The sequence below is a fragment of the Marmota marmota genome, unplaced genomic scaffold (genome assembly GCF_001458135.2).
Source record: "Marmota marmota marmota unplaced genomic scaffold, marMar, whole genome shotgun sequence".
NCBI classification, from domain to species: Eukaryota; Metazoa; Chordata; class Mammalia; order Rodentia; family Sciuridae; genus Marmota; species Marmota marmota.
In genome coordinates, this window is record NW_026000076.1 from 773363 (window position 1) to 791644 (window position 18282).

The 18282-nt window shown below is 36.3% G+C and overlaps 1 protein-coding gene across 4 annotated transcripts in view; it reads left to right on the forward strand.

Moving 5' to 3' along the window:
* Plppr5 (phospholipid phosphatase related 5) overlaps positions 1-18282 on the forward strand; it is a 244821-nt gene that overhangs the window by 165745 nt on the left and 60794 nt on the right. For all 4 annotated transcript variants that reach the window (XM_048814395.1, XM_048814394.1, XM_048814396.1 and 1 more), the window contains 2 exons: positions 14345-14477; positions 17600-17850. In XM_048814395.1, coding sequence (XP_048670352.1) covers positions 14345-14477; positions 17600-17850 — 384 coding nt within the window. The remainder of the gene's footprint in view (positions 1-14344; positions 14478-17599; positions 17851-18282) is intronic.

Below are 18282 nucleotides of genomic sequence, written 5' to 3' on the forward strand. Positions count from 1 at the left end.
TGGAGTGGTTTGAGTATGCCCCTCGAGGGTTCATGAGTTGGAAGCTTGGTCCTCAGTGTGCCAATCATAATAGGTGTTGGGACCCTTAAGAGGTGGGGCCTAGTGGGAGGGGATCTTTGTTAAAAGCATTGCCCTTGGAAGGGATTAAGGTAGTTCCCATGAGACCCCTGAGTTAATTCTTCTGTGAGGGTTCTCAGGAAAGAACAAGCTTAGCCATTCCCCAGCCTCTTTGGCCTCCCTTCTTGCCTGTCTGAGCATGTGATATCTCCCTCTTTCTGGACTTGCCCTATGGTTCCATCTACCATGATGTGACATTAAAGCCAAAATGCTCAGTGGTTTTTTGTACCTTTAGCTTCTAAAACTGTGAGCTAAACAAATCTTTCCTTTTTTTTTTTAAGTTATCCAGCCTTAGGTATTTTGGTATAGCAATAGAAAATAGACTAATACAATAAGGCAAGCAGTATCTCTAAGCTTTGTGTTCTTATCTATAAGATGAATATGATAAAATAGTGCCATTATGGAGCTTTTGGAAATTATGACTCTTGATGAGCTCATATGCATTTGAACTTTCAGGCAGTTATAGATGATTTTTGCTGCTTTTTCTTGACCGATAATCTATTTTTCCCCTTCAAAATATCATTTAACATCCTGCTAAGTATAGTTTGAGGAGCACTAACTAAGGACATTTAATTTTTTCCTGTGATTCAGACATTTCTAAAATTCTCCATCATCCCAAAGTCCCAAAGAATATTTACATTTTATAATGTTGCTCTTTTATTTTGATAAAGAAGAGAGGAAATGAATTCTAAAGTGTATTTTAGAAAAGATTGTTAATAGACTATCTATCAATTTTGCTTAATTATGAGGGAACTTTTTTGAGGACCTAATGGGTTCATGATAACAGTGTTGGCCTCCAGCAGATTTGTGAACATGGAGAAGTCAACCTCATATATTAAAATAATAATCATAATATTATAAGCATACAAAATGAGTTTGTATTACAGTGTTCTCATAATTCATTTTTCTTATTGCTTGTGCTCACCACATGTGTAAGAATGGTTGAGCAAAGCATAAAAATCATGTGAAGTTTAATCATCAACATTTATTTTAGCTAGGAAAGTATTTTTAATGCTTTACATAAGTTATTGTCATTTTAAGAAAGGATTGTGCATAGTGTGTAAATGTATGCCTTCTTGTTAACAGAACACACCTCTTTTTTCTGTATCCTCTTACTGCCACTTCACCCACACATGCACCAAAATATTAGTGTCTGAACTTTAACAATATCCAAAAGAATCAAAGTGCTCTAAGATTACCTATTCCTGGTATCCCAGCATAAATCTTGTATCTCATTGCAGATACAAGTTGGAGAGAATCTTCAAGGTCATCATCTAATGATGGCCAAAATTTACATAGGGCTTGCACTGTGCCATCTCTTGGTCTAATAATTTTGACTTATGTAATCCCCACAGCAGCCCCATGATGGCATCGTTTCTCCATCTTACAGGTGTGAACAGTGAGGTGAAGAGAGATTTTATGACTTACCCTTGGTCCTTCCTCTAGTGAGATGAGGCCAGTCCTCAGCCATGCTGGTTCTCAAGTTCTTGACAGTACTGCATGGGAGAAAGTAAGCCTTTCCAGTGTGGGCAAACATTCTAGGAAGCAAGTATTCTGTGCTCATATCCTCAGGCTCTGGAGGGTTACTGCTGACAACTCTATTTACATGGGGTTGAAGAATACTGGATGCATTTCTGCAAGGAATGTTCCAGAAAGGAATACCAAGTTCCATTTTGTGCAGGTTTGGTCCCTTACATACCCGGTTCTCAGACATCACTTACCTCTGATGTCATCCTTTATTTATTTTCCAGCATTATCTGCACATTTGTCTACACTGGCAAATAAGTTGTTTCTTTGTGCCTTCTCCATTTTAGACAAAATGAACTGTGCAGTAAATTCTGAGGCCATGGACATGAGTGAACTGGTCTGGTGCTGAGCATTGACTGAGTCTTTCTGGTTAGGAATCTTCTTCTCTTCAAGTCTCACTTAAAATATCTGGAAATTGAGTGTTTAATTTCTTTATACTTTAGAATCTATTTAACCTGTCTTTGTAGCATAGCTAGCACAAGTATATATAATACTTATTTGTTCAAATAAATATCTAAAATTCCTTTGAATATCTCCCTGACAAATTAAAAATGTGTGGTAATCAAGAGTTACAGACTCTTTGAAATATCCTGCTGCACTGAGAACCTAGATGGCTAGACCCCACCCCCAGAGTTGCTGAGTCAGTAGGACTGGGGTGGGTCCTGAGAGACACAAGTCCCAGGAACTGCTGCTGCTGCTGGTTCATAGACCACATTTGAGAACCACTGCCTGTGGAGCTCTGGAAATAGACAAATATTGTTCCACTGGTTTCCCAGTTAAGAAAAGAGTTAATAGGCTTATCTGACCTAGTGTTTGGGATGACAGTTTCATATATTTCTTATCCCCTAGTAGCTCCATTTTAGGGATGTTGATCTTTAAGACTGCCAGCCTAACTCAAAGGAATAAATTCAATTCTTGACTTCATCTTGTTCTATCTAAACTGGCTTTTTGATTCACCACTCCACTTAAACTGTCCTCTCCCCAGGACAATAGCCAGTAACGTATTGATTGTGCTTTATTTTCTTCTTATGTATCTGAATTTTAATAACACTGTTTACCTAATAAGTTTGAAGATTAAGTAGGTAAATACTTGAAAAGCAGCTAGAATACTGCATAAAACCTAGCAAATTCCAGTAATTTTATTTTTATTGTATGTTATATGTTTCCCAAATTCCCCCCTTAGAGTATCTCCTTCAGGATTTCTATCATGGACGTATACCACTCAGCTCTAATTTACTTTTATTTATCCCATTTTCTGGCAAATTTTAATGAAAAGGATCTTTCATATCATTATGACTAATTAAAAACCAATACCACTTGATAAGCAGAAGGGAGTCTAGAATAAATACAATAAAAGCCAGTATTTTTCAACTCTAGCCAGTTATTTTTTTCTGCTAAAAACTATAAAACTGAGACTTACTCCATCTTAAAAAAATAGTATAAAAATTAGCAAGTTCTAGCTGCCATAACAAAAACTTCACATTTCACTGACATCATACATAAGAGTTATCTTTTACTTATCTAGGAGTCCAGTGCAGGTCTTATGACTGAGGGACCTCAGCCGCTTCCAACTTGTGGCAGCAGCAATTGTTGGAGCCCAAAGATCTCTGCTTCTGGCCAGCATCTGGGGAAGAGAAAGTGGATAAAACACTCCCAATTTTTTTTTACCTCGTTGATCTGGAATTGACACACACACATCATTTATCCTAAGATTCCTTTGGGGAAAATTCATCTAGATTCAAATGTTCAAGGGATGTTGTTGAGATGAGGTAGCCACTTCCCATGAAGACTTTAGTTTGAAAGCAAGTATCTTTCAAAAAAGTTTGTGAGACTAAACATGTTATTTAGCTCAATTTAGTCGTTCTATGATGTATACACTTTTCTGAACGTGTAGTATATAATGAATACATACTTTTGGTCAACTAAATTTGAATGAATTAATTAAAAACAAAGAAAGAATATGTTTTTGGTGATCCAGTTATGAAATGCAGGTAGTTATAGGAAGATACAACCTCAGTTATTTAACTGCTGTAAAAGACTGTACAACTATTGTATAACCAACTATGTCACTTCTTCAGTTCAATTACTTCTCATCTATCCTCAGAAACCATGCTCAGAGAAATTAGCAACTGTATCGCTCAGCTATAATGATGAAATGTAAGAAGCTTTGGCTTTTCTGTATCAGGACACAAAGTTAATGAGATAATACCCAGTGCAACTTTTTATCTCAGTATAGCTTAGAACTTTCCTTGGCTAACTTGAACTTGACAATGGGAAATGAGTTCTTTACATATGCCTTTGCCAAGTTGTCAAGAATACAAAATATGTCGGATAGGAACCTAAATTATCATCCACAACTATATTTTTACATATTATCATTGTTTCTCAGATATTGTTTCACTCACATCTGAAATCTGTGATGAAATATAATGCCAAATACTTACACACTGATGGCATGAGTTCTACTGATTCATTACATGTGAAATGGCTTTCTTGTACCAATTTCAAACCAATAATGCTTGGATATGTTAGAGTCACCCTCAGAGAGGAATTTATAATTGGGGTCTTACTAATGAAATCTTAAAGACTTTTGGTATTTAGCATTTGAAAAGGTCTATAAACATTCCATGTTTTTAAAACATCTTGCTTTGGTATTTTGTCATTAAGCAGTATAGATAGCAAAGGTTGAATGTCCAGGTTTGAGGTATGAGAGCAACATTTTGTGCTCATATTGGTGACACTTATACACTTATATCTGGGGATTTATAATTCATACCTGCAGTTTTGTGGGTTACTATTCATTAGCATGTTTGGGCTTTTTACTCACTGCCAGATGAGATCATGGATAAGAAACAAGGCTGAATGGAAAAATTGTCCTCAAAGACAGGACAGAATTGTAGACAGGTCATTAGAGGGGCAGTAGGTCCAAGATAATAGGCAAGGCAGGGTTAGAAGGACTCCGTAGTGTTTAACACTGAGTTATATAAAACCTAATATAGTGACCCAGCAAGGGGGTGGGGTTTAACAGGGAGCATGATGCTCAAGTTTGCAGAGCTCTGTGAATGTGGAGAATAGCATCTGCCTCTAGCCTGGGTTCAGGAGCAGAAGTCTTGCCTCCAAGGACAGAGAGTCACCTCATCCCCAGGGAGAAGATTCTGACTCAAGGATCAATACCTTTGCTCAGACCCAGTCCTGGCTGGATGGGTAAATCAGTGCTGGTCCTGCATTATTAGCTCCTGAGCTGTTAGTAGGCATTTCTCCACATTCTGCATCAGGTAAGCAAGGAACATGAGCAGTCACTAACCTTCTACAGAATTATTCCAGCGTTTCATGCAGAGCTTGGAACAGGGAGGGATTTTGCCTCTCTTGCAAAGGAAGAGGGAGCATAGTTGAGGCTACAGCCCAGATGGGAGCATGGCTGGAAGGCAGATGCAAGGTGAATGAAGTGGGGACTTGACAGCTATGTACATGGTGTGCTAGCCCATGCTCTGTCTACCAGTAGAAATTTTTTCCTCCCTTTTCTTTTACATTCCAGTGCATAAAGAACTCTCATTGAGGTGAGGGAGGACTGCCCCCACAAAAGGCTGACCCTTGGGAGGCTGGTTGATACTCCCCACAAAGGCCACACATGTCCCTCCTGAGGTTCTGCTCCTTTCTCACTCTTGAAGGCAGCTGGTCCTTGTGGCAGCAGGTGAAGGGCCATGGCCCTGAGTTCATCTCAGCCAACATGGTTCATCACTTGAACTCTCTCTGGAAATAGCTTTTATTTGCTGGTTCGTGGAAGAAAGGAAATTTTATCAAAGAAAGCTGACAACGCTGTTAGCATTTTCATTGCTGATTTCTGTGCCCTTGGACTGTTGTGTTTCTAACTTTTTCACTTACAGGGAGAACAAAACTATGGCATTCTGTACCCAAGGCCTGCTTTGGGAACATAATCAGAATGGCAGCCAGTGACTCCAGAACTAAGAACCCCTTCTTTATAAGATAGAAAATGACTCAAAACCAGGTCCTCAGTTCCACATAATAGGCCAGGGTCTGCAGAGAAGATACAGAAGACCTCAAGATATAACAGTGGAGTTGGGATGGGTGATGTGATGCTCTTTTGGCCTTTGCTAGAAGACCGGCATGTGTAACATGATCAGTAAAGTCATCTTTCTGTACTCAGTTGTCTTATACCTGGACATCTAAAGAATTTTGAAGGTGCTTATGAGATGTTGTGTACCCAAAACCTTCCCTTTAAAACTGTAAAACTGGTAGGATTATGGTGGAACTTCAAGGTGTGGGGAGCCAGGGAGTTGACCTCTCTTGACCTGGAAAAGCTGGAGGAAAAGTTTGCAAGTTCCTAGGTTGAGATTATGTTCAAATAGCTCTGAACTTGGATTTGGATTCTGACTATGCACTGTGTGACTCAGGCATATATAACTTCCCTATTTACCTTTGAATAGATTTTCTTATATCTAAAATGAGTAGATTAAACTGGATTTCACTCATTGATAAGAGCATTCACATTTATTGTCAATCACTGAGCTTTAAAACTCCAAGTATAAACATTATACAGTCCCTGCCTCAGAGAAACTTCCAGCTGAGTGGAGGAGACAGATGTTACTGATACTTATAAAACCATATGGAAATCACCATAATAAATGTACTATGTGCTGTTGGTACACGGAGAAGGGACAGATGAATTGCACCGGAGATAGACATAAGCTTGCAATAGAGCAGGCAATATTTAAATCACGTCTTGCACACTCAGCAATGTCCTGCTTACCAAGCTATATTGAGCCATGGGCCAAGTATAAAAGCCTGGGTGTATGTAAATGCTGAGCATGTCTGTGGGCTGTGTAAGAAAGCAAAAGCTGAAAAGCATGGGTCTAAGCTCAGCTGTAAATGATCTGTTAGGACAAGTCCTGCTAATCCATAGGCTATAAGGACTTGAAATTATACATAGGGCATTTGGATTGCACAAATTTTATTTTGAATAAATCAATCTGTCAGTAGACAGTCTGAACAAGGAAGGTGAATTCCAAGGATACTACAATGCAGGATAAAAGTAATGAGGCACTAGGTTTTAAAACAAAAATAGTGATAGAGGTGGAAATGAACAAACATGAAATAGAATTAAGGAATAAATTCATCATAATTTAAGAATTAATTGAAATTCAGTTGGACCAGAGGAATAACTTTGAAAGATATCTTGCACAATGAGGTGACTATAGTTAATAACAATGTACTGTTTACTTAAAAATTGCCAAGAAAGTAGATTTCAAGTGTTCTTGCCACAAAAATAAAATAGAATAAATATGTGAGGCAATACCCATGTTAATTAGCTTTATTTAGGCATTCCACAATGTATACATATTTTAAAAATCATATTGCACATTGCACACCATAAAATATACATTTTTTTGGTACTTGGGATTAAACCCAGGAGCAGTTAACCACTGAGCCACATCCTCATCCCTTTTTATATTTTATTTTGAAACAGGGTCTCCATAAGTTGCTTAGGACCTCACTAAATTACTGAGACTGGCTTTGAACTTGCAAACCTCTTGCCTCAGCCTCCAGAAGCCACTTGAAAATATACATTTTTCTCAATTAAATGTAATTAAAGTAAAAGTGATTGGTAGAGAGAGGCCAATGAGGGAAGAAGGGTTAGCAGGATATATAATGACAGATAAGTTTATGAGAGAGGTGCTTGAGTGTCCAAGTGGAGGATGAGTGGACTCATTGAGGAGGTGACACGAAAGATCAGGAGGTTTGGGGTGGGACCCATAGATTTGTTTGGGTGTGAGGACTATGAGGATTTTTAGTAGGTAGATCTGAACTTGTTGAGATATTGCCATTTAGTTGATGCATGAATTCCTGTATCTGGAGTTTAGGGGAGAGGTGAACATTTAGGATTCCCAAGAATAGCAAGGGTGGGAAAGCCTTCAGAGGGATGAAGTCTACCAGGGAGTGATTCTGGAAGGAGAAGAAAAGAGTCATCACAAAATACTGGGGAACATAGAATTTAGGTTTGTAATTCACTGACCAGAGCCTCTAATTCAAATTCAGGAGAGAGAAGTGTATGCATTAGATTCAAAGTGACTTGATTTTATATCAGTCACAAGGAAGGACAGAAATAGGAGAAAAATAAACACCAAAAAGTCCCCTGTACCTCCTACTGCTGTGCTAAGAGGTTAGGAAGAAAAAGTAGATAAGAACATCAATTATTATTAATAGTAATATCATTAATTACAAATGATTATGTATATATGTCAGACTGAGTACTAATGCTATTGGTGTTAATAGCACTCTTATTGTTGCTAATAGTATTCTTGTTACCAACAACTATGTCATTGTTTATGATCATGGATAACATTTACCAAGTGATGTCTAAGACCAAGATAATCTATTTGAGCTTCTAGGGGCTCGAACAGAGAGCTACCAGGAAAAGGCAACATCTGGGGACTTCCTGATGCTCTTCTGGTGGGGTTTGTTTCCAAATCCTTGGCTCACTTATCTAACCACCACTCTTCCTGTAAGTGTAGCCAGGATCACACAATGTCTTTCTTAAATGTTGTGTTAATTTACGTTTTCTTAGAAGGAGGTAAAAAATAAGATCAAGTATGCAAAAGATCTATTAGAAAAGCAACTGTAAAAGACAAAGTTCGGAGGGTAATCTAGAGAAAACAGAGAAAGTCTCTAACCCAGATGATGATGGAGGCCTCACCTAGATTAGAGAATGGGAGGGGAGGAGAATTATGTTGAAGGTACCCCAGACTGTGAGGCACAATTCCAAGAAAGATTTGTCCAAACTCATGGGGAATCTAACAACCAAAATTGCCTGGTAGAGGTATCCCATGTCACAGAGAAATAGGCATGCCTGAGTGCTCCATTATGCTGTCATTGGTAGGACTAGTCTTTAGGAAGAGTGTCCTCAGCAGAGATACAGTAGTATGTCTAGAGTCACAAGCCACCACAGATGCCCTCAGTCACTCATGACAATTCTTCCTAAGTGTTCTACTGGCAAATATCACCCAAACCAGTCAGCACGTGCATCCCTGTACCCTATTTAAGGTTTTTGTTTATGTCTTCCTTGAATATTATTGCCTCGCACTGTGTCCTAACTCAGAAGGCCTTTACTTAAATGCATTCATTATAATAATTATTTTATTTTCAACACTTAAATTTATCTAAGAAATATTAACAATGGGAGTTTTCATTCAGGAAGATGGGTGGGGAGATGATGTAAGAGAGAGTTTTATTTTGATGAGGAGTTCCATAGATGTCTCAATGAGTCCTAAAGGAAATGAGAACTAGAGCATATGAATTAGACAGACCCACTGGGTCCAAGAAGACACTAGGGTCCAAACATGTATGTTTGATGAGATGAAGTCCAAGTAGATGGACAGATCACAGTCTCCAGAGAACATGATGGAAAGGGCTGGTGCAGGCCAAGAACTGGCATAGGGATGTCCAGAGAGTATAATGGATATGAAAGCCATCAGGTCACAGTGAATTTCTTCTTTCTGAGAACTACCCTCTCTCCCCAGGAAGCTAGATTGTATAAACCATGACACACTTTCTTAACCTTGGTTCATTGAACCAAGGAAGAGCCCTACCTGAAGCTGAGCCTCCTGGGAATTTGGCATTGGGGTTGAGTAGATGAGTCAGTTGAACCATTTCCTTAAACTAAGCTGAAATGTTCAATATAAGACTCAAGGCTGTTGGAGCCATTGCGTAGGTTAGGAATCAGGAGAACTGGCTTGCAGAAAGATAAGAATAAGTCAGGCCCTCTAGGAGCTGATATGTGAGACAGTGTGACTCCAGGGCAACAGCGAGACTGAGACTGAGAAAGACCCTGTGCCTGGACTGCAGAGGACTTTCCAGGGGTGGAGCTCATCTCCAAGACCCTTCCCTTGGGTTCTGAGATAATCCACCAACTCTGGAATTCAATTCTCTTTTCTTAATCCAATCTGAGTATCTTCACTTTATTTATTTATTTATTTGCTTATTTATTTATTTATTTTTGAGTGGGTATCTTATAGTAGCAGCCAAATACCATTGACTGAGGTACTATTGTCGCAAACATGCTCAATACACAAACAAGAAGTTCAAAAAATGAAATGTGCTGAGATGCACCAAGCAAATGATTAGCTTGAGGAAAGATACTGGTGATATAGTCACAAAGTGCTCCTTTGCCTCCATCAGAAGATCAGATTAAAAAAAAATAGTACAATTATGAGGGAAGCATGATTATCAGAACTTTTAGCCAGAGCGGAAGGGAGAGATGGCATCACGCTGGCTCCCAGACAAAGGAGAGAACTAGTTTTATTCATGTGAAAGGGTGGTAGGGGAGGTCTAGAATGTAGGAACGTTTGTTGGCTTTAGGTACATTTCACTTCAACCTCTTGGGAGGCGTAATTAGCCTGTCATTATTCATCCTGGTCAAATGTTATATCTCTTGTATTTCATATGGATTTGCATGCTATATAAACATCTTTGCCCTGTGATAAGGATGAGTCGCTGTAGCTGTTTAGAGAACACATAGGTAGGGGGTGGAAGGAAACACATATGTGAGTAACAAGCTAAGGACCTTGGAAATTTGCTATTTGAGTGACTCCTCAACAGTTTTTTTCCTATGTTTGTCTTTGGAGAGTCCTGGCAGGGTATCCTGGTTTTCATGCTATGCCTGGCTTCTGAAGCCCAGAGATTGTTGGAGAGTTAGTGAGCAAGGGGGTAGGGAAAGGCACATAATCCTCTCAATAGCTAGCAAGGTGGGACCCATAGGAAAGCACATACCATGCTTTAAAAGATAAGGAGCCCAGCAGTGCTTCCCCCTTTCCTGGGGATGATAGGTGTCTCATTTCTGCCTGACAGTTGTTATTCTCTTAATCTTAAGAGGTGCTGCTTTTATGAGAATCCCTGACTGACTCACTGGGAATAGTTGTTTTGGAAAGAGTTGCCCACACAAGACAGTTCTCAATATGAAAGCAATCTTATAATGAAAAAAATTATCAAGTTAGTGACTGCACATACAAGATCTGGTTATGGGAACTAAGAAATGGGATAAAGCCTTTGTCACAGGAACAAGGGAGAAGTTGGTTATTAGAAGTCAGGCAAAAGGTCAAAATCAGACTAGGACATTGTGATCTACTGAACATGAGATCTATTGAGGATTGGATTTATTTAAGCATTCAATAAGAATTTTAGATATCATTCATATATATTTATGAATACACACACATACATACATACACACACACACACACACACATACACACACTGTATCATCAGCTTGAGTTGGTGTTCAGGGTGCTATGAGGTGAGGCTAGCCTGGAGCGGACACCCATGACAGCTGCTATGGAGAAGAGAAGGAGGGCTGCAGTTGTGTAGGGAATGGTAAGTCATGAAGTGGAATTCATAGTAGATTGTTAGAATTTGGAACATTCTATGGCAAAACAGATCAGGAAGGAGTGGAAATTGAAAACCCAGAAAGAATCATAGTGGTTATTTATTTTGAGGGGCAAAAGAGAGGAGATAGGACATAAATGACTTATTCAGAAAGGGAAATAAGAAGGTGTCAAATATGTAGCTTGTTTATTTGTTAGTTTTTTTCTAAGGCCCTGGTGACAGCTGATGTACCCATGAAAAATAATGCACCCCCCTCTTTTGACCAGATCATTTCATCACACAGCTGATTTACTTCACCAAAGTCAAAATTAAAAGTTAGGAGGAACCAGGCACCGTGATGCATGCCTGTAATCCCAGCTGTTTGGGAGATTGAGGCATGAGGATCTCGAGTTTAAAGCCAGCCTCAGCAAAAGCAAAACACTAAGCATCTCAGTGAGATCCTGTCTCTAAATAAAATACAAAATAAGGCTGAGGATGTGGCTCAATGGCTGAGTGCCCCTGAGTTCAATCCCTGGTACTAAAAAAAAAAAAGTCAGTAGGAATTTGGAAGTTTGAATCTTTCCTATTTCAATTCAGTCTCACCAGAAAGGCAACACCAGACTTTTAAAATATAGTTCAGCTCAATGTCTTCTGGTTTAACCTTGAACTTTGGCCTTCTTGGAAGAAGAGATATGGGTACTGGGGAACAAATGTGACCAAATTATATCATCATACTGTGTACAAGTATGAATATGTATCAATGAATTCCACTAATGTGTACAAGTATAATATACCAATAAAAAGGGTCAAAAATTAAAATAGAGAAAAATGCATATATAGTATATGTAAGAAAAATATAGTAAGAAAAAAGGTATATGTAATAAAAGTATAATAAGAAAAGAGGAAAAGGAGATAGAAATAAAAATGAAAATTGGTAGGTGCCACATAATTTTTTGTTCACATTGGGGTAAAAGTAGGTTGAGCACCTAATCTCTATGTCCCCCCTCTATTGTCACTTACTATTTTGAATATCTTGTAATCATAGATATTACTTTTTATGTAGACTCCAGAAACTTTTCCCTGATGTTTTAGTCTGTTTTCTACTGCTGTATCAAAATACCGGAGAAAGGGTAACAAATGAAAGTTCATTTAGCTCACAGTTTCAAAGGCTGAGAAGTTCAAGAGCATGATGCTAACATTTGCTCAGCATCTGGTGAGGATCTTCATGCTGCATCCTAACATGGTGGAAAGCATTGCATAACAAGACAGAGCAAGTGTAGCTTGGATCTTTCTTCCCCTTCATATAAAGCTGCTAATGCAATCACAGGGTCCTCAAGTTCATGATCTCATTAAATCCTAGTTATCTCCCAAAGGGCCCACTTCCAAATACCTCTAACAAACCTGACTTTGGGAATTAAATTTCTGCATGAATTCTGGGGAACTCATCGAACCATAGCACCTGGGGAGTGTCAAGGACTCCCTGTACAGCATCTTAACAAAACTTACCAAAAACAAACTTAACAATGACAAAATTGCAGGCATTATTATTGACTTCACTTTCCTTTTCTCTTAATCTTATTTCTTATGCTGTTGTTCATGGTATTAAATAGAGTAATAGTTGTAAGGATGAGTGAGAGATTTCTCCTGGATTGACTGGCCTGAAGGGAAGTAAATATTTTTATCTCCTTTAAATTTCTACATCCTCATCTGTAAAATGAGATAATAACACATATTCTAATTATTTTACTGGTGATTTTAAAAGCCATGTACAAAAACCACTGCAAATGGTACAGAACAAAGTGGAAGATAGCCAGGTCCTTTAAGTCAGAAAATAGAGCAGAGAACCTATACCAGAACGCAGCCCAGCTCTCCTTACTGGCTCTTGAGCATTTCACTTGAGTTCTAAGTCTTGATTTCTTCACTGGTTATATTATTCCCTGTCTCATCTGGTTTTTATGAAGATTAAAATAAAACATTTATACTAAAATATAAAGAATATGTTACTCCTCAATATTTATCCAGAAGAACTAAAATCAGCATACTATAGCAATACAGCCACATCAATGTTTATAGTAACACAATTCACAATAGCCAAGTGACGGTGCCTGTCGGCAGATGAATGGATAAAGAAAATCTGATATATATACACAATGGAGTTTTACTCAATCATAAAGAAGAATAAAAAATAATGACATTTGCTGGTAAATGGATAGAACTGGAGAACAACATGCTAAGTGAAATAAGCCAGATTCAGAAAGTCAAGGGTCATATATTTTCTTTGATATGCAGAAGCTAGAGAAAAATGAGAGGGAAAAAAGTGGTAGGTTCCTATGAAAATAGAAGAGAGATCAATAAAATAGAGGAAGAGGATTAAGAAGTAGGAAGAAAGGATAGGAAAATGGAGGAATGATGGAATTAAATTGACCAAACTATCCTATGTACATATATGAATCTATCACAGTGAATTTCATCTTTATGTATATTCATAATTTACTAATTAAAAAAACTATAAATAAGTAGAAGGATGACCAGTAGAATAAAGGGAACAGGGGGAAGAAATGAAGAGGGAAAAAGAAATTACTAGGGACCAAGATGGAATAAATTATATTTTGTGCTTATATGATTATATCTAAATGAACCCTACTAGTATATATAGATATAATGTACTAATGAAAAAGAATATGTTAATCATTACAATTCTTAATGATGTATCAGATGAGAACAATCTTAAGGCAAAACATGTGGATTGCTTTTTTTTATTATAAAAGTATTACTGTGATTTCTAATTAGTATGTTTATACTGGATTTTTAAGTTTTTGCAAAAAGAATCTATTTGAATTCTACAGAAGACTTATATTTAAACAAGACACAGTCACTTATAAATCATAAAACTCAGTCACACACCAAAAATAACTGAGTACTTTAAAGATCCTTTCTATACTTCATTTTTTTTTTTTTTTAATTTTTTTTATTGTGGGTTGTTCAAAACATTACAAATTTCTTGACATATCATATTCCACACTTTGATTCAAGTGGGTTATGAACTCCCCCCCCCTTTCTATACTTCATTTTTAATGAAGGCTTTTAGAAAACAAAATCATTATAGTCTATTTTTATTCATAATTTATCATTTTAATACTCCCTTGAATTGAGAGAAATACGATTTTTATATATAGTGTCAAAGTTATAATGAAAGATATAAACACAAATGTGTCTCAGTTTTACATCAAGATTGTTACAAAAGGAGTGGCTTTTTGCATTTAAAAAAAAACACATTTATATTGGTTCCATTCTAATATCCTTTAATCTTTTATTTCTTTGCAAGATAATAGTTGGAGAAACTGCTGTGTTTTGCCTACAACTAGCCACAAGGGATTTTGAAAACCAGGAGAAAACAATTTTAACTGGAGACTGTTGCTATATAAACCCACTGGTGCGCCGAACTGTCCGATTTCTTGGTATGTGTTCACTGCATTGTTTTTATTCTTGCCAAAACATTGTTGATGTATAAGCTAATTTTTAAAATAACCCATGTCTTAACTGTATAAAAATATTAGGTTTTCTTTCTTGTGAAATATTTCAATTTGGTTTTATAAATGAACATCACATTTTACGTTCTCTCTAATGCTCCAAGATCCCTCTTCTGGGTATCATTTGCACATGAAGGAAGAAAAGAAAAACACTTGGATATTGGATATTTTTTAAGAAACTAGCAGTTATATAATTAAATGATTTATTATAAAGTATCAGAAAGTGACTGTGGAGAAATGATATGGAGGTAGATTGTTCAACATCATAAAGGTAAAGACTGGCAACCTGGCAATTTCAAGAAATACTGCATTTCATAAGAAGTATTTCAGGCTCAAATTCTGAAATATATATATATATATATTATATTTTATATTGGTGATCTTATTAGAGGACAAGACTCATTGATGTTTAACTTTCCATCTCAAATGCAAGCTCTAATAAATATGAATGTTCACTGACGAATTACTGAACATTATTTCAATTCAATAAAAACTTGGCCAAGATCAATTCTTTAACTGACACCATAAAATTTAATATAAATTATTATTTTCTGGATTAATTATATAAAATGAGAATATATTGATATGCTATATATTTTAAGATAAATTCTGTACAGTATTAAGAGATACACTGAGGATAGTATAACACTTAAGTATTTATTAATCTCTCTAGGAGGGGATTGAGATGAAAACTTTGGAGATGTTAGATTAGATGACCTAATCTATATATAAACTCATTAGAGATAAACCAAATGACATCATGGCTATAGATCTCTTTGAAGACAAAAGGTCTTCATATCCAAAGCTGTTCTTTTAATAACCGTCATACTATGTATCTCTACAGTCCTCATTTATCTTGGTGAAGAATAACTTTTTTATGAAAACTAAAAAGGTATTTTCACATGCATTAATACTGTGTTCTTAACTCATGTCTCTTTGTACAAGAAACACTTAATAATAAAATAAATAAGCAATAATATATGAAAAATGAAAGTATTTGATGGAATTGATGCTTTCCTAAAAACTGTTAAGAAAATTATATTGTGCCTATTTAATCAAATCACATTTGTGCATTTAAATACATGTTTCTCAAGAATTTGTGGCACAAAGTATGCTTTAGAGTCTCTGTAAAACATAGGAGAGCTTCATTTTTTTCTTGTTCCCTTATCATGATACCTGTGTTTCTGGTTTATTTTAATGAAATGAAAGTTTGTAATCAAGCATCACTGCATAAAAGGACCTCAGTTTGTGTAGTGACTTTATCCTTGAGGTTAAATCCCTCATGGGATCCCACTTTAATAATTATCTGTGTAGTCAACTACAACATTGGCCTTGGGCGTGATACATTGATATTTCTGAAGGACATTTGGAAACTTCACAAGTATCAAGAGACTTTTCCATATGCTTATCAAATATTTCTATTTTAAACAGGAAGACCTATTACACTAGATAAAAAGAATGATTTAGTCAAATAAAATGAGTACATCTTAGTCTAGATTTCAAAGGAGTAAAGATGAAGAGAGCTTGTAATTTAGACTCCTGTGCTTGGCCCTGAGGTTTTGGAAGGAGAGATTGTGTACATTAGTATCTTATGGAGTTCTCTTATTTCTCTGCCTCTCTCAAAATTCTGCTTTTGATAGCCTTTCCTTTTTGAGATTCATGGAATGCTGATGAGATATAAAGAAAGGTATTCTTATTGTTTCCTTTCAGAAGTTCAGGATAAAAGGAGAACTAATGTCTTTGTGTCATTGACATTTGGATACACATACGAGATTTGCTATGTGCAGATTTTTGTGCATAAATTTTTATGCATAAATCTTACATAATGTAAAAATTAAAAGGACCCAGCCATGTATCTAATACTGGAAAATTATTTGATCCTGCACAACTTTCATGATTTCCCACATGACAGTTAGTAATGATTAAAAGGTTTTGGAAACAAACAATCCAGAAATATGTGACTAAGAAGAAAAGCATCTAAATTTTATAATAAAATCAGATGACTTCTTAATGAGCCAACTGTTTTAGGAAGAATTTTGTCAAGTTTTAAGAGGTTCTCATGGATTTTATTTCCAAAATTATGAAAGAATGAATTACATCAGCATCACACCTTGAAAGTTGCATCTAAGTTTAATTGAAATAATTAGCAAAAAATTTATCTTGCCTAAGTAGAAAAATAAGTTTTGACAATAATGACGAATGACATTGAATTTAGAAAATGTTTTTGGTATTCAAGTAAATTGGCAAGTTCTTATAACAGGAGGGGAAAAAAATCTATGTACTTAATTTTATACCTCCTGGTGACCAGCGTAAATAAATTTTAATACTGTAAAGATAATTGGAAAATCATTATATTGATTTTTTATTATTTACTAAATTGCCCCACAATTGATAAGTAGAAAGCCAATCCATAAAAGATAAGCTGTTCTGTACCTCTTAAAGTGTTTCTGAAGGCAATGCAAAGCTTCATCTGAAAGCATTCTGCTTTATTTAAGATTTTCCATGATATTTAAATGAAAACTGATGGCTTTGGATTTTACTGCTAATTGGCACCTCCAGCAGAGTTAATATCAGTTTGAATGGGCTGAAGAGACATAATCAAGGAAGACAACTGCTTTGCTTTATGTTAGTGAGATAAAAAAAATGTTTTCAAAAGCAGGGAAAATATAAAGATTGGTAACATTAGTAAAACATGATAGACTATACCCTCTCAAGAGATACGTGGCTCCATTTAAAACTAGCATTACTCAAACAGTCTTAGAATATATTTTCTTCTTTTGTATCTTATAAACCTGTGAGGCATCAAAATATAGCCAGTGGTAGACAGCTCAATATGTTAAATAATTTAATACTTCCCACTAGTCCAGAAAGCCAAGGAAGAAACTAAGGAGGAGTGAAATGAATAGAACCAGGTGTATGTATATATGGAGAATTTTACTGTTTCTAAGATATTTCATCTTGGTTTATTGTAAATTGAGGTACAATAACAACAGCAAAAAAAATAAATAAATAAAAAGCAGAGAGCTAAAATTGTTTGTTTTCTTCCTCAGGAATTTATACCTTTGGATTATTTGCTACAGATATCTTTGTAAATGCTGGACAAGTTGTTACAGGAAATCTGGCTCCACATTTTCTTGCCCTGTGTAAGCCTAACTACACAGCACTTGGATGCCAGCAGTACACACAGTTCATCAGTGGGGAAGAAGCTTGCACTGGCAACCCGGATCTCATCATGAGAGCAAGGAAAACATTCCCATCCAAAGAAGCAGCTCTCAGCGTCTATGCAGCCATGTATCTGACAGTAAGTAAGGATTAAAAACCTGTTTTAGTGTGTATTTCTGTTCATCCTTCCAATGCAGAAATTCTTTTCTTTGCCATAACAAAAGTCACTTAAAGACATTAATAGCTTTCTATTGGCCATTCGATTCATTTCTAATAATTGCTGTTTACACGGTGGATAAAATTAAGCCGGTTGACTCTCATGAGGCTGTGTGTGGGTAGTTGGTTGTATTAAAAAATATAGCCAGTAGCATTTCTATTTGTGCATATATTTGTCTTTGTGTTAAATAGGACTTAATGGAAACAAATTTGCTCTGTAGCACTTCCCATGAACTTGTAACAGTGCAATTAAGAGAACTATCTAGGCTCTTCACTGCCTACTCAAGCTCTCAAATTCCTTGGTTGGGTGAAGAAGGGATGCTTTTTTTTTTTTTTTTAGAAAGCTCTTTTGTTG